At 41.2% G+C, this 26,082-nt stretch overlaps 1 protein-coding gene across 3 annotated transcripts; it reads right to left on the minus strand.

Annotated features, from left to right (window-relative positions):
- Positions 1-3,306: 3,306 nt before the first annotated feature.
- Positions 3,307-26,082, minus strand: LOC133251548 (hepatitis A virus cellular receptor 2-like). Of its 3 annotated transcripts, none has more exons than XM_061424161.1 (7): positions 25,490-26,082; positions 24,160-24,498; positions 23,225-23,308; positions 17,196-17,236; positions 15,667-15,793; positions 7,302-7,338; positions 3,307-5,057 (listed from the first exon to the last, which is right to left on the minus strand). In XM_061424161.1, exons 1-7 carry the CDS (start codon positions 25,539-25,541, stop codon positions 5,000-5,002), a joined length of 738 nt encoding a protein of 245 aa, XP_061280145.1. In that variant the 5' UTR covers positions 25,542-26,082; the 3' UTR covers positions 3,307-4,999. The 3 variants fall into 3 exon arrangements, with proteins under 3 accessions (XP_061280145.1, XP_061280144.1, XP_061280146.1); XM_061424160.1 differs by having other exon boundaries at positions 3,307-5,089; positions 25,490-26,079; XM_061424162.1 differs by lacking the exon at positions 7,302-7,338 and having other exon boundaries at positions 4,947-5,089.

Raw genomic sequence — 26,082 nt, forward strand, 5'->3', positions numbered from 1 at the left:
GTCTAAGTAAATGTTGTTGCCCCATTCTCACAGGGAATGATGAGCTTCTGTAAGTAGTGGAAAAAATTAGGTTACTGTGTGTGTGTGTGTGTGTGTGTGAAAAAGAGAGAGAGAAAACAAGAGAATAGCCCAGAACTTTGCTAAATCTAGAGCCACTAGCCACATGTGGCTATTGAGCACTTAAAAAGTGACTAGTCAGAATGGAGATGTCCTCTAAATGGAAAATACTCACTGAACTGTAAAGACATATAATGAAGGAAAAAAACAAAATAACAACAATAAGGAAAAAAAAAAAACAAAACACTGCATTTCTACTGGACACTGCTGACCTAGAACTGTTCCTGGGGAGTGGGACTGGGGAAAATTTTTGATGAAGAGGACAGGGAATAGGGATTTCCACTTTTAATTACTTTTCAGAAAGCACTTAATTTAAAATTTTAAAAATCAGAGTAAGAATCCAGGCAAAATTTATCGTTTAGTTAATATTATGTGTCAGTCTTCATTTCTTAGTTTTCACAAATGGTACCATGGTTATGTAAGCTGTTAACCAAAACAAAACCAAAAAAATCTGCTGAATACAGGAACTCTGTACTATCACTGCAATTTTTCTGAAAATCTCAAATTATTTCAAAATAAAAACCTGAAAAAAACAACAATGAGGGAAACAAGCACTCTAACAAGATGTATCTTCTGCTTAGAGATTCTTACTTGGAGTCTCAAATACTTACTGTAAAGTAACTCACCTACCCACAGTTCCTTGTAAACACGTTTGCTTGAAACAAGGCAGCTAGGATTACTAAATATCATATTCCTTAGCTCCCACCTGAAATTCCATCAATTCAGAAAACTCCCTTCTCCGTTGGTGATTAGAAGCTGCCTGGCTGCTGCTTAGGTACCAGGGATTTTTGCTGGAATAGGAGGCTTGCTCAGAGAAGAGGAAAGCTTCCACCTCTCCAAGGACTTCACTGAGGCCTGGGCAGCTAGAAGTTTTCAAAGCCCCTTCACTTGCTCCTTGCTCCCTCATCGGCTCCTTGCTTCAGCCCTCAGACTAAACCAACACTAAGGTCAAGAGGTTTTTGCTAAGATCTCATCGTGAACTTTGAGATTAAAAAAATGAATCAAAAATCAATATTATAACAACCTTCACCTATATTTGTGCAGGTATTACTACTTACTTAAAGGTTTCCAGAACAAGAACTAAACTCAGCATGCAAATGAGTAGGAATGGCAGGTAAAACTGGATAACAAAATTTAAAACAGATTTGATATAGATATATAGATACATGGTTATTTCAGAACTGGCCAAATGAAGATAATTTTAAACACTGCATTGGAGTGTAAAATACTTTCATTTTACATGAAGTAGGTTTAAAAGGCATGAAATATAGAAATTACAAAGGACAACGTGTCAGATTGTCATAAGGCATGTTGTTAAGTATAGACTATAAAGCTGCAACAAAATACTTTCCAAAGGTGACCCACCGACAAAACAAGTATATTAAAAATAATGTGGGTATTTAAACAGACATTCTACCACCACAACCACACCTGCAGAGTTTAAATAATTTTTTAAACATCACTACTTTCTCTGGAAAAAGAGTCACACCATAAGCAGAAGGAGCTTGACTAAGAATTACGAAAGAAAACTGCTACTGTGTAAATGAGTGACCTTTATAATTACAGGCAATACAACTGAAAAAAAAATGTAGAGGATCTAGAATCTTGAAAGTCACATTTCTGATGCATTCTCTACTGCACAACTTTTCCACTGAAAACTGGTTAAAATCTGAGCTCCCCTTAAGCTTGAGAACTCTACAAACAAGTGTCCCAGCTGCCCCTCTCCTTTTCCCCTTGCCTGCTGAGTTCCAGAAAAGAATGATGAAAATCTTTAAAATTACAGATCTAGGGCATCTCTACTTACCTCTGGAAAGACTTTCTCAGTAGATATCTGGAGACAAAATTAATTTGTATTCAGTTCAAAAAAACTTATGTGAAAATTAAATTTAAATGGAAATAAGCATAAGGGGATGTTCCCAAATAAATGAATGACTAGTCAAACTGCTTGGAATTTCTGCCTTGGGAATTCTAACACTAAAAGTGATAGGCAGATAAAACATGGCAAGATTTTAAATTTTCAGTCTGAAATGATCAGGGAGCCTCTATGGGCCCTGTGGGTGTCTATGGCAGAGATCTAGAAGAAAAATTTCTAAAGCACTTCTAAGAGAAAAACCACACATTCATTCTTCCTATGTTGTTTTTAATTAAGTAACCACTTGTCATCACCCAGACCCTTTGGGGGTTCCTTGATAGTTTGTTATCTTTCTGCCATCTTCCTCATTACAAATCACTGATACAGAGTTGATCCTACCCTGAAAACCAGGGTCCGAATCCCTGCTGGAACCACTCTTGACACATCCAGAGTGATGCTGCACACTACGCTGGCTGTGACCTGAGCTTATCCAAAGTCTTCATTTCTTTCTGTGAGGAGGAGGGTGGACAGGGAAGTGTTGTGATCATACTTAAATCAATTTCTTTATTACAAAAAAATGGAGAAAATGATTCAAACAGTTATGCTGCTAAGTCGCTTCAGTCGTGTCCGACTCTGTGCCACCCCATAGACAGCAGCCCACTAGGCTCCTCTGTCCCTGGGATTCTCCAGGCAAGAATACTGGAGTGGGTTGCCATTTCCTTCTCCAATGCATGAAAGTGAAAAGTGAAAGTGAAGTTGCTCAGTCATCTCCGACTCTTAGCGACCCCATGGACTAGAGCCTACCAGGCTCCTCCATCCATGGGATTTTCCAGGCAAGAGTACTGGAATGGGGTGCCATTGCCTTCTCCTCAGTTATAGAAGCACATAAAAGGAAAAAGTGAAACTGACTATTTGCCCCTGTGAAATAACCATATTAACTTTGGAATATGCTTCTGGAATATTTTACAGTAAAAGAAAAAAATAGAATTAACTATACTATTTTAGAACCTTTTTCTTTTTATTAGCAATATAGATTTCTCCTTTGACAAGTAACACAGCTCTGTGAAACTAGGGATTTTGTCTGTTTCCTTCACTGCTATATTTCTAGGAACTAAATCACTGTCTGGCACAAACTAGGTGCTAAAAAATGTTCACTGGATGAATGAATGAGATCCTCCTTCCTGTCAGATCAGTCAGAAGTTCCACGGGGCCAGGGATGTGTCTATTTGGTCTCTGTGATCCCAGCACCAGAGTCCCTGGCACAAGGTAAGCACTTAGTATCTGTTGAACTAGCAAAACAACTCTATGATGAAACCAACTAATTTTTTTTTAACTGTTCCAGTGTGTTGGCAATACCACCTAATTAGCTAATCCCCAATTCATGGAAAAAGTCTCTCACAAGCACTGTTGCAAGAGTTGTTCTTATATATACATCCTTGTTTAAAGATTTTTTTAGAATAAGAATCCCTTTTGTGGGGCAATCATTGACCTGGTTTAAATGTGTTCTGAAACCTCTTCCCTCTAGAATTTCATAAACTAAAAACACTTAAGATTAATTATTCAGCTTGTTTAAAAGCCCATGCCTGAAACACTGCAAAATGATCTCCAGTAGAAAACGAATGCTTCCCAATCCTATCTGGATGCAGCCTGAACGCTGTAACAAACAGGAAGCCTGCATCCCTGGTGACCAACATCTCCTGCATGCAACACAGTAGCACTTTAGCCATCACCCAGAGAAGGCCGTTTTCAGGCAGGTCTCTACTGTTGATTCATCCAGCAGAAAAGAGAAAGAAGACAGGAGAGTAATAGACTTCCAGGGCCTGAGCTGGAAGAAGATGCTGAGAAACTAAGAGCTGGACAAGACCAGAAACAGAGGATTGAGAGTATTTTTTAGTTCCCCACAAGTGAAGGTACAGAGTTCTATCTGAATTCTCCATTGGAAAAGTTTTTCCAGAAATTTGCCTTTCTGCTTTTTAATTTTTTCACTCCAAAGATATTAAGTAAATCTCTATTATGTGTCAGAGTTGTGCCATAACTGGGGAGGAAAAAACAGGCAAGATGGACCTACTCTCCACCATCTTGGCACTGAAGCTTAAGGACCATTGTCGAAGCACGAAGGGATCTGACTCTGACAAATAAAGACGGCTAGAGATCCTCATCTACTTTCCACCAGGGAACAGAATTTGTGTCCCAGTCCTGCTTCTTCTTTTATGAAAAACACTGCTCCATTTCTCTCCATGAATGACAAGTCAGTTAGAGATCTTTCCCTTTGAGTACACCCCAAGCAAAACTAGTCAATGCACACTGAGCGTACTTCCTTTTTCTCCAGGAGCATCTGCCACACCACAGGCCTTGCTGGCCCATCTTCTTAACTGAAGCCAAGGAGAGCTGTGCACTGGCACTTACTGTTGCAGAGTCAACATTCAAAGAAGTATAAACCTTGAGGCTTTGAGGGAATCAAGACCATCTAGTCCTACTCCAGTAGTTTCCTAACCCCTTCTATGGATCACAGAGCTCTTTGAGAATCAGTGACCCTTTAGACTTCCTGTATTGAAAAAGACACACATATATCTCAGCACGTAATTTCCCCTGTATTTTCAAGAGTTTTATGGACACACCATGTAATCGAATATCTAGAATTCCAGAGATCCCATATTAAGAATTCTTACTCTCTGTAAAAGCCCAATGGAGCTCTAATGTCCCAATTAGCAGTCTCTGAGTTGGGTGGATGGAGCACAGAGGCAATGTAGTGCCTGTGTATTACCACACAGGTCCCAGCTCAATCCTCAAGTGAGCTAGTTATCTTTAAAATATGGAAAAACTCTGCATGGTGGCCAAGGGCAGAATTTCTCAAATCAGTCAGCTGAGCCATCTCATGTCTTCAAAGAAGACAACACCAAGCTCCTAGATGAAGTGGTTGAATCTGGTGGCGTTGAAAGGTGACAGCAGCCCAGAGGTTGTTAGGATTGCTGCCCACTGTTGACGGAGCAGTAACACTCATATGGATCCTCCTCTTCATATACATTTTCCTCAGTGATATAGATGTTTTCCACTGGGTGCATCCCCTCTGCTGCTATATTTGCCAACCCTGAAGGAGAAAGGTTGGCCAAAGTGATGAGGCTGTGGAAATAAAGTATTGTAGTTGAGTTAAGCACTTTCTGGACAACGTGTAATAGAATTGAGAGAATGGGCTTTGCTGAAGAGTTAGCAACCAAGGCAGTATACGATCCTTGATCAGGTCCTGACTAGGAAGGGAAAACATAAAATAGCAATGAAATAATCTGGGGAATACTCTGTACAAATTCAAATTAATCTGAAATTTCTTAGGTATAAAAGTGGAATTGTGTTATCTAAGAGAATATACTTATTCTGAGGAAGTGCAGACTGAAGTGTTTATGTGAAGTGTCAAGATGTCTGAAACACCTGTACAAATGGTTCAGACAAAAACAAAATTGTATACGTAAAGAGAGAAACAAAGTAAATGTGACAAATATCAAATAACATGCTCAAATTGCACTGTTATTTCAATTATTATGTGGGTTTAAACAATTCCAAAAAGTAAAAGGAATGTGTTATGGATCCAGTGAGACTTGAGTTTGAATTCTACCTCTGTTTCTTACCATCCATATGATCTAGGCTGAGTCAGATTTGCCTTTTCCATTTATTCATTAAAGAACTATTTAGTGTGTTACACACTGAGCCCATGCATCAAGAGATACAACAGTGAACAAAACACAAAAAGCTCCTGGAGGCTGTATATTAGTAAACTCAGGGTGTTAGGGTCTTCACCCATACAATGGGAATAAGTACTCTTCTCTCACAGGGCTGCTGTAAGGAACATTTGTCCATGCAATCCTCAAATATTTATGAAGTGTGTACTAAGAATCAGGTGTGCACTAGGGGATACAGTTGTTAATGTGCTGATAAGTTCCTAATTTTCTATGGAGTTTACATTTATAGGTAGAGATAAAACATTAACCCAATAATTCCATAAAGAATGCCAGGGATGGCGGAGCATGGTGGGCTGCCGTCTATGGGGTCACACAGAGTCGGACATGACTGAAGTGACTTAGCAGCAGCAGCAGCAGCAGTAGTACTCATAAATGTAAATATTACCTATTGATATCACAACATTTCAGGTTTCAGCTCTAATAAATGCTGGTTATAGATCATATAGAACCATGATGATTAAGTGTTCTATTTGGTCTTATTTGACTTTTTACTGCAGACTATTTTGTCTTCATAACTATATCATCTAGTGTGTGTGAATGCTAAGTCACTTCAGTCGTGTCCAACTCTTTATGATCCTAGGGACTGTAGTCTTCCAGGCTCCTCTGTCCATGGGATTCTCCAGGCAAGAGCGGGTTGCAAAGCCCTCTTCCAGGGGATCTTCCCAACCCACGGAGTGAATCTGCGTCTCTTATGTCTCCTGCACTGGCAGGCAGGTTCTTCACCACTAGCACCACCTACTGCTGCTAAGTCGCTTCAGTCGTGTCCGACTCTGTGCGACCCCGCAGACAGCAGCCCACCAGGCTCCCCCGTCCCTGGGATTCTCCAGGCAAGAACACTGGAGTGGGTTGCCATTCCCTTCTCCAATAGCACCACCTAGACTTAGTCTAAAATTATTAGTGGTTCAGATAGTATTCAGTGGACAGAATCATTTTTTTCTTAAAATATATTTCATTCTGCCCATGTCCCAAATGTCACAGAAACCCAGTAAAATTATATAATCTTTGTGTGTGTGTAGTGTAGTGTAATTAGGAATGGAGACTAATTCTTCAATATGACAGACAAGCAGTTTTCAACTCTGTTTGAACATTACAATTACCTAGAAAGTTTTTAGAACAATAGGGGCTTCCCTGGTGGCTCAGATAGTGAAGAATCCACCTTCAATGCAAGAGACCCAAGTTTGATCCCTGAGTTGGGAAGATCCTCTGGAGAAGGGAATGGCCACCCACTCCAGTATTCCTTCCTGGAGAATTCCATGCACAGAGGAGCCTGGCAGGCTACAGTTCATGGGGTCACAAAGAGTCGGACACAACTGAGCAACTAACTCTTTTACTTTTTCACTATGCTGAGACCTCATCCCCAAAGATTCTAACGTATTTGCTCTGGGATAGACAAATATGTTTAAGTGCCCTAGGTGATTCTAACAGGTAATCAGAGTTCAGAAGAACCAGGCTGAGTTATGAAAAGCTCTGAGAGTAGACGCTGAGCTTCTCATTCACTTCTGTAACCAGCGGCCACCTAGAGCCTGGGTGGAGTAGGTGTTCAATCAGCTGAAGGCTCACCCAAGATCCCCACCTTCTCCTACCCTACCCATGATTCTTACCTTGAATTTTGTATCTTCTCTTTTCTATCAGAATACCCTAAGTAGAAAGGAAAATGAAAGTCCATTTAAAATGCTTTAATAAAATAAATGAGATAAAAAACAAGAAGGGCTAATGGGAAGAAAAGATTGTTTAGGTAAATCTGGTCTACTGGTTAAGATTTAATTACATCAAACCACTGATGTGTGTCTTGGTATATTACATAAACTGTGGTAGAAAGTAATAAAGATGTATTTTCATATTTAACAAATATAGGGAGTGCCTACTACATATCTGCTAGTATGCTAAAGCACCAGGGACACAAAAAAATGAATTATGAGCCCTAACATCATTAAGCTTGTCTTCCAGTGGGGAGGCATTTAAGAAAAAAAAATAAGAAATAGAAAAAATAAAATAATTTCAAACTTGATGTGATAGAAAGAAAAGTACAGCAGCAAAATGGATTAACCTAGAGATTATCATACCGAGTGAAATAAGACAGAGAAAGACAAACATCATATCATTTACATGTGAAAGCTAAAAACATTACAAATAGCTTTATTTACAAAACAGAAACAGACTCACAGACATAGAAAACAAACTTATGGTTGCCAAAGGGGAGAGGGGAGCAGAGATGAATTAGGAGTATGGAATGAACAGATACATACCACTAAGATGATCTTCGGAAGGAAAGTTATGACCAACCTAGATAGCATATTCAAAAGCAGAGACATTACTTTGCCACAAAGATTCGTCGAGTCAAGGCTATGGTTTTCCTGTGGTTGTGTATGGATGTGAGAGTTGGACTGTGAAGAAGACTGAGCACCAAAGAATTGATGCTTTTGAGCTGTGGTGTTGGAGAAGACTCTTGAGAGTTCCTTGGATTGCAAGGAGATCCAACCAGTCCATTCTGAAGGAGATCAGCCCTGGGATTTCTTTGGAAGGAATGATGCTAAAGCTGAAACTCCAGTACTTTGGTCACCTCATGCGAAGAGGTGACTCACTGGAAAAGAGTCTGATGCTGGGAGGGATTGAGGGCAGGAGGAGAAGGGGACGCCAGAGGATGAGATGGCTGGATGGCATCACTGACTCGATGGACGTGAGTCTGGTTGAACTCCGGGAGTTGGTGATGGACAGGGAGGCCTGGTGTGCTGCGATTCATGGGGTCACAAAGAGTCGGACATGACTGAGCAACTGAACTCAACTGAGATAGCATATTCAAAAGCAGAGACATTCCTTTGCCAACAAAGGTCTGTCTAGTCAAGGCAATAGTTATCCGGTGTTCATGTATGGATGTGAGGGTTGGACTGTGAAGAAAGCTGAGTGCGGAGGAATTGATGCTTTTGAACTGTGGTCTTGGAGAAGACTCTTGAGAGTCCCTTGGACTGCAAGGAGATCCAACCAGTCCATTCTAAAGGAAATCGGTCCTAGGTGTTCTTTGGAAGGACTGATACTAAATCTGAAACTCCAATACTTTGGCCACCTCATGCAAGGTGTTGACTCACTGGAAAAGACTCTGATGCTGGGAGGGATTGAGGGCAGGAGGAGAAGGGGACGCCAGAGGATGAGATGGCTGGATGGCATCAGCGACTCGATGGCTATGAGTTTGGGTGAACTCCGGGAGTTGGTGATGGACAGGGAGGCCTGACATGCTGCAATTCATGGGGTCGAAAAGAGTCGGACAAGACTGAGTGACTGAACTGAACTGAAGATGATCTTTAAGCTCAGTTCTGGAAGAAGAGAATGAGTCAGCCAAATGAAGAACCAGGGTGAGCATCTGGATCGAGTAAAGCCCTGGTAAAGACGGTGATAAGTGCCTGAAACTGAAAGCATGACTGGAATAAAAGAGTGGCACAAGATAAGATCTGAAATGGAGCCTGGGCTAGATACCATAGGACCCTTGAAGTCATAATCAGGAGCTTGGGTTTTATCCTAAGACATAAGAAATAATTGAAGGCCAGAAATATGATATAACTGGGTTTCAAGAAAATCACTTTGGTTGCTATGTGGAGAATGAACTAAAAGGAGGTATGAAAAAAGAGAAGGTAAGGCATGAACTGCCTCAGAGTAAGGTGATGACAGAGAGGCACAAAATCATGAATGGATTTTAGATATGTTTTGAGGAAAGTGCAGGAAGTGAAGCTGGATTGTGTGTAGTTGGGATTGTGTGTTAGGAGTGAAGAAGGAGAGAATTCAAGGAGGGCTTCTAGCTCAGGCAACCACTTGGATGGTAGTGAAACACTATGATGAAGACCTGGGGCGGCGGCAGGGGGCGGGGCGGGGGGTGGGGGTGGGTAGGATTTTAAAAAGGTGGAATATAGACTCCAGAGCTCCTTTTTGGATGCAGTAAGGTGGGAGACAAATAAGTGGAGATAACACCTGAACAGCTGGACAGTTAGTACCAACACACTTGAGTGCTAAAGACAGAAACTAAGGATGACATTTAAGTCTACAGAAATACAGGTTATCATCATCCAGAGGGTATGGAGAGAGGAAAAACACCAGCTCTGGGGAATCTCAACACCTAAAGATCATGCTGAAAAAGAGAAAATTATAAAAATGACTGAAAAGGAGTGGCCAAAGTGAGAGTGGTGTTTCAGAAGTCCAGAGAAGGAAGACTTTTGGAATGAGTGAGGGTCAACTTCAGTTCAGTTCAGTTCAGTTGCTCAGTCCTGTCTGACTCTTTGTGACCCCATTAATCTCAGCACACCAGGCCTCCCTGTCCATCACCAACTCCGGGAGTTCACTCAGACTCATGTCCATTGAGTCAGTGATGCCATCCAGCCATCTCATCCTCTGGCATCCCCTTCTCCTCTTGCCCCCAATCCCTCCCAGCATCAGAATCTTTTCCAATGAGTCAACTCGTCGTATGAGGTGGCCAAAGTACTGGAGTTTCAGCTTTAGCATCATGCCTTCCAAAGAAATCCCAGGGCTGATCTCCTTCAGAATGGACTGGTTGGATCTCCTTGCAGTCCAAGGGACTCTCAAGAGTCTTCTCCAACACCACAGTTCAAAAGCATCAATTCTTTGGTGCTCAGCCTTCTTCACAGGCCAACTCTCACATCCATACAGGACCACAGGAAAAAACATAGCCTTGACTAGACAGACCTTTGTTGGAAAAGTAATGTCTCTGTTTTTCAATATGCTATCTAGGTTGGTTATAATTTTCCTTCCAAGGAGTAAGCGTCTTTTAATTTCATGGGTGCAGTCACCATCTGCAGTGATTTTGGAGCCCAGAAAAATAAAGTCTGACACTGTTTCCACTGTTTCCCCATCTATTTCCCATGAAGTGGTGGGACCAGATGCCATGACCTTCGTTTTCTGAATGTTGAGCTTTAAGCCAACTTTTTCACTCTCTACTTTCATTTTCATCAAGAGACTTTTGAGTTCCTCTTCACTTTCTGCCATAAGGGTGGTGTAATCTGCAAATCTGAGGTTATTGATATTTCTCCTGGCAATCTTGATTCCAGCTTGTGCTTCTTCCAGTCCAGCGTTTCTCATAATGTACTCTGCATATAAGGTAAATAAGCAGGGTGACAATATACAGCCTTGACATACTTCTTTTCCTATTTGGAAACTGTCTATTGTTCCATGTCCAGTTCTAACTGTTGCTTCTTGATCTGCATACAGATTTCTCAAGAGGCAGGTCAGGTGGTCTGGTATTCCCATCTCTTTCAGAATTTTCCAGTTTATTGTGATCCACACAAAGGCTTTGGCATAGTCAATAAAGCAGAAATAGATGTTTTTCTGGAACTCTCGTGCTTTTTCCATGATCCAGCGGATGATGGCAATTTGATCTCTGGTTCCTCTGCCTTTTCTAAAACCAGCTTGAACATCAGGAAGTTCACGGTTCACGTATTGCTGAAGCCTGGCTTGGAGAATTTTGCTGCTGCTGCTGCTGCTGCTAAGTTGCGTCAGTCGTGTCTGACTCTGTGCGACCCCATAGACGGCAGCCCACCAGGCTTCCCTGTCCCTGGGATTCTCCAAGCAAGAACACTGGAGTGGGTTGCCATTTCCTTCTCCAATGCAAGAAAGTGAAAAATGAGAGTGAAGTTGCTCAGTCGTGTCGGACTCTAGCGACCCCGTGGAGTACAGCCTACCAGGCTCCTCCGTCCATGGGATTTTCCAAGCAAAAGTACTGGAGTGGGGTGCCATTGCCTTCTCCGGAGAATTTTGAGCATTACTTTACTAGCATGTGAGATGAGTGCGATTGTGCGGTAGTTTGAGCATTCTTTGGCATTGCCTTTGTTTGGGATTGGAATGAAAACTGACTTTTCCAGTCCTGTGGCCACTGCTGAGTTTTCCAAATTTGCTGGCATACTGAGTGCAGCACTTTCACAGCATCATCTTTCAGGATTTGAAACAGCTCAACTGGAATTCCATCACCTCCACTAGCTTTGTTCGTAGTGATGCTTTCTAAGGCCCACTTGACTTCACATTCCAGGATGTCTGCCTCCAGGTCAGTGATCACACCATCGTGATTATGTGGGTCATGAAGATCTTTTTTGTACAGTTCTTCTGTGTATTCTTGCCATCTCTTCTTAATATCTTCAGCTTCTGTTAGGTCCATATCATTTCTGTCCTTTATCGAGCCCATCTTTGCTTGAAATGTTCCCTTGGTATCTCTCATTATCTTGAAGAGCTCTCTAGTCTTTCCCATTCTGTTGTTTTCCTCTATTTCTTTGCATTGATCACTGAAGAAGGCTTTCTTCTCTCTCCTTGCTATTCTTTGGAACTCTGCATTCAGTTGCTTATATCTTTCCTTTTCTCCTTTGCTTTCTGCTTCTCTTCTTTTCACAGCTATTTGTAAGGCCTCCTCAGACAGCCATTTTGCTTTTTTGCATTTCTTTTCCATGGGGATGGTCTTGATCCCTGTCTCCTGTACAATGCCACGAACCTCAGTCCATAGTTCATCAGGCACTCTATCTATCAGATCTAGGCCCTTAAATCTATTTCTCACTTCCACTGTATAATCATAAGGGATTTGATTTAGGTCATACCTGAATGGTCTAGTGGTTTTCCCTACTTTCTTCAATTTCAGTCTGAATTTGGCAATAAGGAGTTCATGGTCTGAGCGACAGTCAGCTCCTGGTCTTGTTTTTGTTGACTGCATAGAGCTTCTCCATCTTTGGCTACAAAGAATATAATCAGTCTGATTTCAGTGTTGACCATCTGGTGATGCCCATGTGTAGAGTCTTCTCTTGTGTTGTTGGAAGAGGGTGTTTGCTATGACCAGTGCATTTTCTTGGGAAAACTCTATTAGTCTTTTCCCTCCTTCACTCCGTATTCCAAGGCCAAATTTGCCTGTTACTCCAGGTGTTTCTTGACTTCCTACTTTTGCATTCCAGTCCCCTATAATGAAAAGGACATCTTTTTTGGGTGTTAGTTCTAAAAGGTCTTGTAGGTCTTCATAGAACCGTTCAGCTTCAGCTTCTTCAGTTTTACTGGTTGGGATATAGACTTGGATTACCATGATATTGAATGGTTTGCCTTGGAAATGAACAGAGATCATTCTGTCATTTTTGAGATTGCATCCAAGTACTGCATTTCGGACTCTTTTGTTGACCATGATGGCTACTCCATTTCTTCTGAGGGATTCCTGCCCACAGTAGTAGATATAATGGTCATCTGAGTTAAATTCACCCATTCCAGGGTCAACTTAGTTGAATATTACTGAAAAATGGATGTACTGCAATGAAGACAGAGGTATCTACAGGGTTTATCAAAATGGAGATCACTCAGCTTGAACTAAAACTACTTCCATGGCAATTCAGGTATAGAAGCTAAATGGGGCTGGGGGTGTTTGAAGAGTACAGAGGAATGAAATGTAGGAATAACTCATCTGAAATATGCCTGTGAAGGAGAGGAGAGAAATGGGAGTGGCGGGAGAGAAATGTGTGAACTAGATCTTATTTTTACACTAATAAAAAAAGCATAAATAGGAATGGAGAAAGAGATGATTTTGGAGAAAGCAATCAAAGGAAGAAGGAAGTCATGGCTATGCCAAAGTAGTTGAAACAGGCTTTTAATACTTCATTAGTGCAGTGAGAAGGGAGGGAGGGTTGAGAAGCAGTGAAATATGTGATGCTCATCTCAGACACTGCACTAGGAAGAAACAAGATTGCTGCACATTTCTGAGTGCCAATTTATGGCTTTGATGTCATGATTAAAAACCTGTTACCCTCGTTGTGTGATTTTCTCTAGCAGCTTCTAGGGAAAAGACTGCAAATTGTACACAACTTTCCCATCTATCCTTCTACGTAGTCATGTTTTTTTTTATATATATATAAATTTATTTATTTTAATTGGAGGCTAATTACTCTACAATATTGTATTGGTTTTGCCATACATCAACATGAATCCGCCATGGGTGTACACGTGTTCCCCATCCTGAACCCCCCTCCCACCTCCCTCCCCATACCATTTTGGCAGTAATCATATGTGTGTACAAACCATGACTTCTCCTACTCCTCATCAACCTCTTGCCACACTCTTTTACCCAAACCATAATAGTCCCCAATATCCAGGCCTTGGCAGAACACAAAAAGTGGGTGTTATCATTACTCCTTATCAGCCTGTAGATTCCATATTCATGTGGTCAATTCCCAAACTCCACTGCTACCTCTCCATAAACTCGGGTAAGTGGGAGTGAGTAGCTTCTTCCTCTGAACAATTCATTTACCATTAATGGCAGAATAACAAAAAGGTAAGCAGGATAGCCCAGGTTTCAAATCCTCTATCAATTAACAGTGTCACGTTGGAGTAAAAGTTACTTAACTTTTCAACACAATGGCTCTCCAACTGGTAAATGAGAACAATATAGTACCTTTTTCTACAGGGTAATTATGAGCATTTAATGCACATAAAGCACTTGGAAGCTTTAAGCCACACAGGATGAGCAGCTCGTCCCAGTTTTCCCTGGACTGTCCCAGTTTTAGCACTGAAAACCCACATATTCGGACCCCCCACCCCGCTTCAGTCCTGGGAAATTTCGGAATGGTTTGTATGCTACACACAGTCTATGTTTACAGATGAGTAAGAAAGGCTACTAAAACAATAGAGGTATAAGGCCTTGGCCTCTGCCCCAAAGAGAAGAGAATATATCACGATTATTCAAGTATGTGAGGCTTTCAGAGTGATGGAAGTGTTTGGTCATTGATTGTGGTGATGGTTTCCTGAGTGAAATCATCTACAAAAATTCATTAAGTTGGACACATTTTACATAGACAGTGTATCACATATAAATTATACTTATTTTTTTTAAATAAACATAAGCAACTTAGAAGTAAAAAGTTTGCTGAGTGCCACAATGGAGGAAAATAACAAATGCTGCAACCTTGACCATGACCCAGTGTTAAAGGAACCTGCTGCCCCTCTTTAAAGAACCACCCGTAAGAGATACATAACATAGAAAATGCATAGAAGGAAGTTATTGCTAATTCATGAATTTAAAATATTTATGCTCTTCAAAAATAAGAAAATAGATACTAGAATCAACCTGCTTGAATCTGAATTCCAGCTTTGCCACTTACCGATTCTGAAACCTTGAGAAAACCTTGAAAGTTTACCGTCTCTAAGTGTTACTCTCCTCTGCTGTAAAAAACGGGGATAACAGTCTACCTACCTTATAAGATGGTGACGATGATAAATATAAAAACATGCTTGTTACACAGTAAGCACTGAATAAAAACAAGCTATTATTAATCCTGTGATTTGAAAGGACTAAGGAGTATTCCTTAGAAGGAAAGTTATGTCCAACCTAGATAGCATATTGAAAAGCAGAGACATTACTTTGCCAACAAAGGTCCGTCTAGTCAAGGCTATGGTTTTTCCAGTGGTCATGTATAGATGTGAGAATTGAACTGTGAAGAAAGCTGAGTGCCGAAGAATTGATGCTTTTGAACTGTGGTGTTGGAGAAGACTCTTGACAGTCCCTTGGACTGCAAGGAGATCCAACCAGTCCATTCTGAAGGAGATCAGCCCTGGGATTTCTTTGGAAGGAATGATGCTAAAGCTGAAACTCCAGTACTTTAGCCACCTCATGCGAAGAGTTGACTCATTGGAAAAGACTCTGATGCTGGGAAGGATTGGGGAAGGAGGAGAAGGGGACGACAGAGGATGAGATGGCTGGATGGCATCACTGACTTGATGGACGTGAGTCTAAGTGAACACCGGGAGTTGGTGATGGACAGGGAGGCCCGGTGTGCTGCGATTCATGGGGTCGCAAAGAGTTGGACACGACTGAGCGACTGAACTGAACTGAACTGAACTGAAAGAGTATTGATTCTAATCAATATAACCTAATAATTATAATGTCTAGGTTTGGGTTGGTTCCTATATTAACAGTTCCTTATCAGAGGGAGAGAGAAGCACCATCAGATGACTTACATTTGAGAATTAGACCACCAGAGATAAGAATCAGAGCCAGCCCAGCAAAGACTCCTGCTCCTATGTAGAGGCCTGTTCTGGTGGTGGCACCCATGTCTTGTAACTCAATAGCCACTGTGGATATTTCCTATGGAAACACAAACAGAATTACAGCAAATGGCCAGAAACCCACTGTCTGCCCAGGTAATCTCACGACTTATGCATGAGAACCACCCTTTCACAGTGTCCCAGGAATGCAGGGACCTTGAAATGACTCACAATCTGTCCCCTTCTAGGCAAACTTCAAACCACCCAAAGAAAAAGATTAGCTGAAGTTTTGGACTTAGCAAGAGAATAAGATATGCTTGTCTGTGCTGTGGGTGGAGAAGTAGCCTTAGTAAATGGACTCCCAATTTCCCCAACAAAAATGAACATTAAAGCAGAACCCTATTTATATAAGATTCCCTCATGTTTCCAGGGAGTTTCAGAGAGGTCTAAATTTGATGTTGTACCATGAAACCCCAATTTCCACAGAAAGATAGTGATTTAAAAGCTAGGAATTTGCAGCCTGACAGTCTTGGGTTCAAATCCCAGTTCTGTCACCAAAGAGCAGAGTCATTTGTAAAGTTATCAGGAAAATTAAGTGACAAAAACCAGAAAATGCTTGGCACAGAGCCTGGTACAGGTAAATGTTCAATCAGTGGTAGCTTTTATTACTATTGCTCTGCATCCTGCTTCTAAACTTTCAGTTCATGTTCCCCCTTTAAAAAGAGCAACAGTGAACACTTTCAAAACAACATTAAGCAATTAAGTCCTCCATTTATTCAACACACATTTACTGCAAGTGCACTGTGCAAATGCGCCCTGAGCAGTGTGGCACAAAGAGGTATTTAAAAGGCAGTCCTGGATTGCAAAGACCGCAGGACAAACACAAAATACTTGAGAGTGAGTCAGACCGAGTCAAATGAATGCAGACTCCCGGGTATGTCCTCAAACAATTTCCCAGTCACTGCTATCAGATTGTTTTCTAGTGGTTTTCCCTTGCATTCTGAGAAGGTGGGAGACATTAAAATGGTGGTTGATTGAAATACGGCTTTGTTTTTGGTTAGAAATGTAAGTTCTTACCTTAGAATATTCCTGACTGGTGTCTTGTCATAAATAAATAAATTTAAACAAACAAACAATCTTTCTCACTAGGGTAGAAATGTTAACAAGGAAAAACACTACTCTCAGGAGATGCAGGGTGTCTGAACCCTCCACAGTGGTATACAGTTGTGAAATTTCAGGATAAGAACAAAATGCTAGTGAGTCTTCCTTTTGGCACACCTACTATGTGCCAGGCACTTTTATATGCATCATCTCACTCCATCCTTACAACAGGCCTCTGCAGTTACAATTGTCATCAGCAACATGTTATAGTCAAGGAACCCAAAGACAAGGGAGATTAGGTATTTTTCCCCAAGGAAAGAGTGGACAGGAAGGAAGTCTAAAGCCATACTTTTTTTTCTTTGAGTTGAGCATGAGCTGAGCTCACAAACACAGTTACTTACTGTCTGATTTTTATCATGGAGGGTCTTCAGTGTCCGTGTCTCTACCACAAAGAAGAAAAATAGCCAAAACAGTTAGGAATGCTCTTTTATATGAGGTTTGTTGTTTTTTTTAAGCTGCCTATAATTCTATTTGAAATTAATTCTACTTCATACTCTTCACAATAATTAACTGAGAAACCAACAGAATTTATTGAACACTTACAAATCAACTCTAGGATGACGTTTTTTCACCCAGATAACAAACCGAACTACCTATGTTCTATGAAATGGAGACTTCTTCTGGGAAGACATATTTTGAATACGTGGTTTGTTGTGTCCATAGGACCTAAAACGGTCTGCAAAATTCTAACAGCATTGACAATACACAAGCAAGCATTATAATTAGACTTTTTTAGATCACATGACTGCTTTTCAATATTTATTTTGTTCATTTTTTAATTGACGTATAGTTGATTTACAATGTTGTATTAGTTTCGGTATACAGTAAAGTGATTCAGAATATATATAGTCTTTTTCAGATTCTTTTCCCTTACAGGTTATTACAACTTACTGAGTATAGTTCCCTGTGCTATACAGTAGATCTTTGTTGGTTATCTATTGTATATATCTGTGTGCTCAGTCGCTCAGTCATGTTCAACTCTTTGAGACCCCATGGACTGTAGCCTGCCAGGCTTCTCTGTTCATGGAACTTTTCCAGGCAAGAATACCAGAGTGGGTTGTCATTTCTTACTCCAGGGTATCTTCCTGATCCAGGGGTTGGACCCCATCTCTTGCATCTCATGCATTAGCAGGTGGATTCTTTACCACCAGGGCCAACTGGGATGCCTGTTCTATGTTAATCCCGAACTGCTAATTTATCCCTCCTTCACCCTTTTCCCTTTTGGTAGCCATCAGTTTGTTTCCTATGTCTATGAGTCTATTTCTGTTTTGTAAGTAAATTCATATGTATATATGCAATATGATATGACATTTGCCTTTCTCTGTCTGGCTCACTTCACTTAGTATGATAATCTCAAAGTCCACCCACGTTGCTGCAAATGGCATTATTTCATTTTTATAACTAAGTAATATTCCATTGTATAGATGTCCATCAACAAATGAATGGATAAAGATGTGGCATGATTAGACTCTGAAAGGTAAGGAAAGTTGATTTTCTCAAAACCGTTTAACATTAAGAGAGAGGGTATTTTGTTCCCTAAAAAATGAAAATAATAATAACTGTAACTATAATTTACTATGAATAGGCATTGTGTTAAATTCTTCAAGGAAGTATATCTCATTTAACACTCAAAACAACTATCTTACAGTAGGGAGTATCTGTCCCATTGCACAGACGAAGAAGCTGAGAATTAGGAAGCTAAATGACTTACCCAAGGTCATACAGCTTAGCGAATAACAGAAATGGCCTTCCAATTTAGGTCTGCGTGGCCTTAAGTACACACTTAACTATGCTGCCTCCAACAATGCTCACCTCAGCACTGTGATTACTAAGCTCATCATGCTGCACAGATCCCAGATCACTTTCTTTACTTTTTAGGCATTTATTTATTTATCTGCCTATCCATTCAATGAACATATATTACATCCCCACTCTATGCCAGGCACAGAGGACAGAACAGTGAACAAGATGGGCCAGGCCCTTATCTCATAAACAATGCATTTTACAAACCAATAAATCGTCAGCCTTGGGAAGAGTAAGGATGCAAACTCATTTTTCTGGTTGAGTCAGAGGCTCTGAAACTTCCTAAATGCCATGATCACTTTCTGGAAGCTTCAAAGTCTAAGCCTTTTAATGCTAAACTCCTGGCATGCAGACTCTGATTTTAACATTATAAAAGCATATTCTCAGCCTGAAGTTGGAGAAGGCAATGGCACCCCACTCCAGTACTCTTGCCTGGAAAATCCCATGGACGGAGGATCCTGGAAGGCTGCAGTCCATGGGGTTGCTGAGGGTCAGACACGACTGAGCGACTTCACTTTCACTTTTCACTTTCATGCATTGGAGAAGGAAATGGCAACCCACTCCAGTGTTCTTGCCTGGAGAATCCTAGGTACAGGGGAATCTGGTGGGCTGCTGTCTATGGGGTCCACAGAGTCAGACACGACTGAAGTGACTTAGCAGCAGCCTAAAGTCTTGTTTGTTTATATTTTAAGAAAAGGAAAGACGTTATCTCCCATTTACCTTTGCTCCTATAATGAAAAGGAATTTTAAAACCACACTGGTGGAACTACTAAGTAAACTACACATACAATATTTTCTAGTGTAAATCCAGTTTCTGCTTCCATACAATTACTTTTCTTGGCTTAAATGATAAGACTGTCTGACTTCTAACTTTTTTTTTTAACTTCATCTTACAGTGAAAATGATCAATCAACTAAAGCCCTATTGGGTTATCACAGCTTATTTTCACATAGATTGACATCAACCAAGATGGGTGGGACAGATGGAGGATGTTACAGTGTGTTTCCTAGAGGACCCAAGATTGGCGGAGCAGGTTGATGGTCTTAAAAGTATACAAACTTAATATTTACCATCTAGCATGTTTTATGTGCCTGACAGAGTGCTTAGCACTCTACATGCACAATATCTTTTCATCTTCACCACCATTGTTCTTGTTCAGTCACTAAGTCATGTCCGACTCTGCAACCCCATGAACTACAGCATGTCAGGCTTCCCTGTCCTTTACTATCTCTGTGAGATTGCTCAAACTCATGTCCATTGAGTAAGTGATGCCATCCAACCATCTCATCCTCTGTAACCCCTTCTCTTGTCCTCGATATTTTCTAACATCAGGGTCTTTCCAATGAGTCAGCTCTTCACTTCAGGTGGCAAAAATATTAGAACTTCAGCTTCAGCACCAGTCTTTCCAATGAATATGCAGGGTTGATTTCCTTTAGGATTGACTGGTTTGATTTCCTTGCTGTCCAAAGGATTCTCAAGAGTCTTCTCCAACACTACAGTTTGAAAGCATCAGTTCTTCAGCGCTCAGCCTTTTGCCTGGTCCAACTCTCACATCCATACATGACTACTGGAAAAACCATTTTGACCACATGGACCTTTGTCAGCAAAGTGATGTCTCTGCTTTATAATACACTGTCTAGAGCTGTCATTGCTTTTCTTTGAAGAACCAAGCATCTTTTAATTCCATGGCTGCAGTCACTGTGTGCAAAGTACTATTATTTTCCCATTTTTCAAATGAAGAAGTCCCAGAGAGGTATTTTGTCCAAGATCACATAGCTATTAACTGGAGACCCCGAGATTCAAATCAAGTCTACTTCCAGAGCTAAGGATTCATCCGTGATCCAGTCCTGCTTTCTTCAGGTGGAAGAGAGATTTCATTTGTCCGATGTTCAAAGTTGGTTTAGGAACCTCAAAGACCCTTGGAACTCTTACTTGTAAAGGCTCCTCTCCACTTCATAGCAAGCATATGTACCCACATTCCACATTAAAGAAACGGTGTGTACAACTACATACAAGCTGACTTGCAGGTAATTAACTGGTATAATGTTACGTATTATAGTCATACCATTAAATACTAATTAATTAACTAACTAAATACTAATTAATTTCAACTTTTCATTTTATTTCCGTAGTTTGGAGCCATTGCCTTTTTTCATTTAAGTATTTTCTCAGGCCTTTGAAAAGCTCAGAGATTGTAGGCACTCTCCCTATATTCCCAGGTACAAAAGATGGCCCCATTCTGTTGCCCTAAAGGGAAGGAACAAACAAGTAAAACCTGAAGTGAAGGCCACTTCTGGTTATGGCACAGACACCTCAAAAAACGTGCACTGCCTTGTGAGGAAGCTACTTCTCTATCTGGGAAGGTGTGTGGTCACACAGCAAATGTCCACTGGGGCGTGACATTGTAAAGAGCACTGAAACCCATGATGGGTAAGTGGGACTCCCACCATTCCCTTCAAGGTCTACAGTCGTGGAATTCTTTAAAATATAACAATGACATATGATAAACACTTGGTATGATTCGATTAGCTCACTATTTGGTTGATCATCTGTTTCCACCATATTTAACTTCCTTACAAATTGCATGAGAGATCTTGGTACCCAGTGACTAAAGAACCAATAAAAAGATTCAACCTCTAGAGAACTGACATTAGTATTTAAAATAACTAATATTTGAGTGCTTTGTCTGGGCAGGGCATTATGCATTATACTTAGTGCTTTACATATGTCATCACATCAATCTTTACAATAGTCTTATGACATAGGCACTGGAAATTAGCCTCATTATAGAGGTAAGGAAATTGAGCCTCACAGAGTTTGAGCAACAAAACTGAGTTTATAAAACTAACACAAAAAGCTGACATTAGAACCCATTCTGCCTATCACTGAAGCGCTGTGCTGTGCTCACTTGTTTCAGTCATGTCCAACTCTTTGGAACTGTACGGACCATAGCCTGGCAGGCTCCTATGTCCATGGGATTCTCCAGGCAAGAATACTGAAGCGGGTTGCCATGTCCTTCTCCAGGGGATCTTCCTGACTCAGGGATTGAACATTCATCTCTTGTGTCTCCTGCATTTCAGTCAGGTTCTTTACCCACAGAGTCACCTTGGGAAGCCCATCACTGAACTAATACTTAACTGCAACCTCATTCTGCCTCTAGATCTTACTGAAAATGACAATAGCTAACATGTACTGAGTAGGTACCATGATCAGACTCTGGGCTAAGCACTTTAGACACACTTCCTTATTTAAATCTGAGAGATTTAATAGATTAGGATTGGAATTTACCTATTATTAAATTTTAGGGCTTTCCTGGTTGCTCAGTGGTAAAGAATCCACCTGCCAATTCAGAATACGTGAGTTCAATTCCTGGGTCTGGAAGATCCCCTGGAGAAGGAAACAGCAGCCCACTCTAGTATTCTTGCTTGGGAAATCTCATGGATAGGAGCTTGATGGGCTACAGTCCATGTGGTCACAAAAGAGGCAAACATGACTTAGCAACTAAACAACAATAACCACCTCATTTTACTGAATCAAAGACTATGCTTTGGAGAGTTTAGAGAGACCAGAACTCCTCCCTGATCGATGTGACTTGAGGTCTGCTCTGTCAACCTTATCTTCTTTCTAGAGCACTGTGGAAAATACTTGTTGAAATACTTGAAGGTTTTAGCTGCTCCTTCTGAGGTCAGAATCTGAGGAAGATGATGGACTTTATTCCAGTTAGAAGGAACTCTTGAAATAGCCTAATCCAAATTATCCCAAACATGGACTGGGGCCAATACATGACAAAACATCATCAGTACAGGAGTAAATCAGAAAATAACAAGGAAACATAATGAGTTTTTCATTAAACTTATATAAGAGTATCCTCTTTTTTTTTTTTTTAACATGGGGATGTCAATAGTAGAAATCTTTTTTTCCCTTGTTTGGCAAAATAAGAAGCTCATCAAAAATCTTTTTCAGGAGTCGGGAATTATTGGGTGGTGAAATCCAAGTCTCTGAACTCATTCCTCAGACAGAAGAGGAAGCTGCTATCAGGAGAAGTGAAAGGCTTTTGCTCAGGTAGAGGGCTATGCTATGCTATGCTAAGTTGCTTCAGTCGTGTCTGACTCTGTGTGAACCCATAGACAGCAGCCCACCAGGCTCCCCCGTCCCTGGGATTCTCCAGGCAAGAACACCGGAGTTGGTTGCCATTTCCTTCTCCAATGCATGAAAGTGAAAAGAGAAAGTGAAGTCGCTCAGTCATGTCCGACCCTCAGCAACCCCATGGACTGCATTCCAGGCTCCTCTGTCCATGGGATTTTCCAGGCAAGAGTACTGGAGTGGGGTGCCATTGCCTTCTCCTCAGGTAGAGGGCTACTCATGACTAATTCAGAATCCTAGCCTGGGGCTCTTTTTTCCCAGCATAAATTTACCTTCACCCCTTCCTTACCCCTGTCACTGTCTTGGGTGCACAGAAATATTCGTGCCTCCACTCAAACTATTTTCTCATATTTTCCCCATATTCTAAATCTTCTGAACTCTGAAACCACCTAAAGGTTTCCTCCTATACACCATGTGTAATTACCTGAGACCGGTCCCTTTGTGGTGAGCATCCTTGGAAAGGCTGTAGTGATGTCCCTCCATGGAGTCCAAGCTGGGGTGACCTTGGCTAAAGTCAGAAACCAATGTAAGGATGAGGCTTCTCTGACAGCAGAAAAGTGGCAACAGAAAAAAAAATTGTAAACACAACAATAGAAGAGAAACACATGCTAAACTTCCAAACCTACCTGAACACCTTCGTTGAGAGTATATGACACTCAGAATGTCTGACAGAGGTGTGTTACATCATTATTATCACAGTCTAATTGTTAATAATAAAACTTACAGCCATAGTAAACACATTCCACAAAACATCTCATAAAATCCTCCCAGTGGCCTCTAGGGTAGGTAATATTATATTTTATAGAGGAAGAGGTCACAGAGTTTAAATAACTTGATCAAGATTACATAGCTGGTAAGAAGCAGTGTCAAATTTGAACTTAGCTCCATCAACCACTAAGTACACACTCTATAAGCATTAAAACATGAAAGCATACGTGCCCCCTCTTCCCCACACATGCAGATCCAGTGGTTCTCAATCTTGGCTGCACATGGGGGAGAATCATTGGGTGTAGACTTTGTAAAACTCCCATGCTCAGGCTCCATCCACCTCCAGAAATGCTGATTCCCCTGGTTCAGGGCTGGAGCCCAAGCATCTGTGGGAGTCAAAAGGCTCCCCAGGTGATTCCAGTGACCAGTCAGGTACTCAGACCACTGATCTAGCACTTTCCTTCATTCTATGGCCATGAGGTTCAAAATAGATGGAGGGAATTAAACACGTTGGACCCATTAAACTTTAGGTCTTAGGGTCCCAACTGGAGGGCTGTAATTGGGAAGACCAAAGGTGAGATCAGTCAGTGTATTTAATATGATCCACAGGCAAATCTCATTCAGAAAGGAGGTATGCAAAAGTCTACTCACCTGGTTTGATGATCAACTCCAGGTTTGATTTTCGATCATTCATTAGACCTGGGAATTGGATCCGGCAGCAATAGGTCCCACTGTCAGCTAAAGTCACATTCTTGATGGTTAAGGTCACGTCTCCTTTGTGCAAATCCCTCTTTAGTAGGTATCTGCTGGATGTCTGATAGGTCACGTTCCTTCCATCAGTCCTGAGCACCAAACTGTAACATTCAAACACAGGGCAGGGTCCCTTGCCCCAGCACACAGGCACGAGATTCTCAGTGGTAGCTGGAGAGTAGGTGCAGGGCAGATCAGCATTCTGACCCACCTGAGACACATATGCCCCTTTCAAAGAACCTGCATAAAGAGGGAAAGAGAGCAGTGAGAGAGGTTGTTCCACTTCAAGAAAACTGCAAGCAGTGCTTTGCAGAATAAAGAGGAAACCACTGCTGCTGTCCTGCTTGGAGAACAGTTCACTATAGCAATGATTCTCAGACTCAAGGGGCACCAGAATCACCAGAAAGCCTTGTTCAAACAGAGAGAGCTGAGCTCAACTGCTAGAGTTCCCCATTCAATAGTTCTTGGGTGGGGCCCAAGAATTATATTTCTAACAAGTTCCCAGGACACGCTCAGGATATGGCTCATCTTAGAACCTCACTTTGAGAACCAGTGCCCAAGGAGAGAATCATGGCCTGGTCCTGTGAACATTGAAGGGCACTGCTGATGGAAACAGATAATCAGCAGTGAGTCGCTGTCAGCCAGGAAAAGAGCTCACCCATTTAGGCTAGTCGTCTATTCACAAACTCAGGGCAGTTATCCTGACACAAAACTCTCTCTCCTTTTTTTTTAATGAAGGACCAGTCACATAATGAATAAAAACCCTTGGCTGAATAAGAAGTTAATGTATGGCTGTTCTGAGGTTTAAAATTTATATAAACTACACACTAATATACACGCATATTAAAAAGCAGTATAAAAATATACACACATATTATAAAAGCAGTATAAAAAGCATATGACAACTCTCCCATACCCTGCTCTTTTCCATTTCCCAGCTCCCTTTCCCAGAGAAGCATTCATGTATTCCCACTGCCCTGTGATACACACAAAAACAAGTCCAATATATCCATTTTTCTGCTCCTTGCTTTCTTCAATTAACATTATGATTTAAAGACATCTCATATCATTACGTTTCATCAGCTTTGCTATTTGTATCATGGATATATCACAATTTCTTTACCCACCTTCTGCTGGTGGATATTTAGGTTTCTTCCAAGCTTTTGCTTATTACAATGACCATCCTTGCATCTTTATCTTGTACTATCCAACTGCAAAAATCCAGACTTACTTGTAAGCAGTAGCAGCATGAGCAGGACACCATCAAAAAGATGTGAAAACATGGATTCTGAAGAAGAAAGTCAAACAATGGCTCTGTTTAGGTGCCGTTTCAATTCTCCAATCGAACTGAGTATTTCCTGGAACTGTCTCTCCTCCCAAGTCACAGGAGCAGTGGCCACTCTCCAGACTGCTGGCCCAGCACAGCAGGCGTTTGACTACCAATCACTGCTCTCTTAACACTGTCATCTACGATGACAGCAAAGGAAATGCCAGTTCTGTCTCATGCTAGACCACACACATCCTGTGAAGACTGACATTTACCCTGTCCTCATCAACGAAGAGGAAGCAATACTCAGAGGAAGAAAACTGTTACTCTGTCAAGTGTCTCTTGGCAAATAGAGTAAACCCTCTACTATCTCCAGTGAAATAGTAGTCCTCGGTCTGAAATGGACAGTGTTCCCTGGGAACACAGGTAGAAATATATCACTCATACATTCATTCAGTCAAGTCAGTCAGCTGGTGAGTTCTGTGACCAATGTTTATGAAGCATCTGCTACTTGTCAGGAACTGGACTAGGAGCTGGGAGATATCACCATGAATGAA

The sequence above is a fragment of the Bos javanicus genome, chromosome 7 (genome assembly GCF_032452875.1).
Source record: "Bos javanicus breed banteng chromosome 7, ARS-OSU_banteng_1.0, whole genome shotgun sequence".
Taxonomy (NCBI): domain Eukaryota; kingdom Metazoa; phylum Chordata; class Mammalia; order Artiodactyla; family Bovidae; genus Bos; species Bos javanicus.

Bases quoted from the DNA above. Each gene is read 5' to 3' on its own strand.
- LOC133251548 (XM_061424160.1), bottom strand. From the start codon at position 25,541: ATGTTTTCACATCTTTTTGATGGTGTCCTGCTCATGCTGCTACTGCTT. The intron at 17,237-23,224 runs GTAATTACACAT...TCTTTGTGGTAG, and splicing joins CACAAAGGGACCGGTCTCAG to AGACACGGACACTGAAGACC. The intron at 5,090-7,301 runs GTAAGAATCATG...TTATTTCCACAG, and splicing joins GAGAAGATACAAAATTCAAG to CCTCATCACTTTGGCCAACC.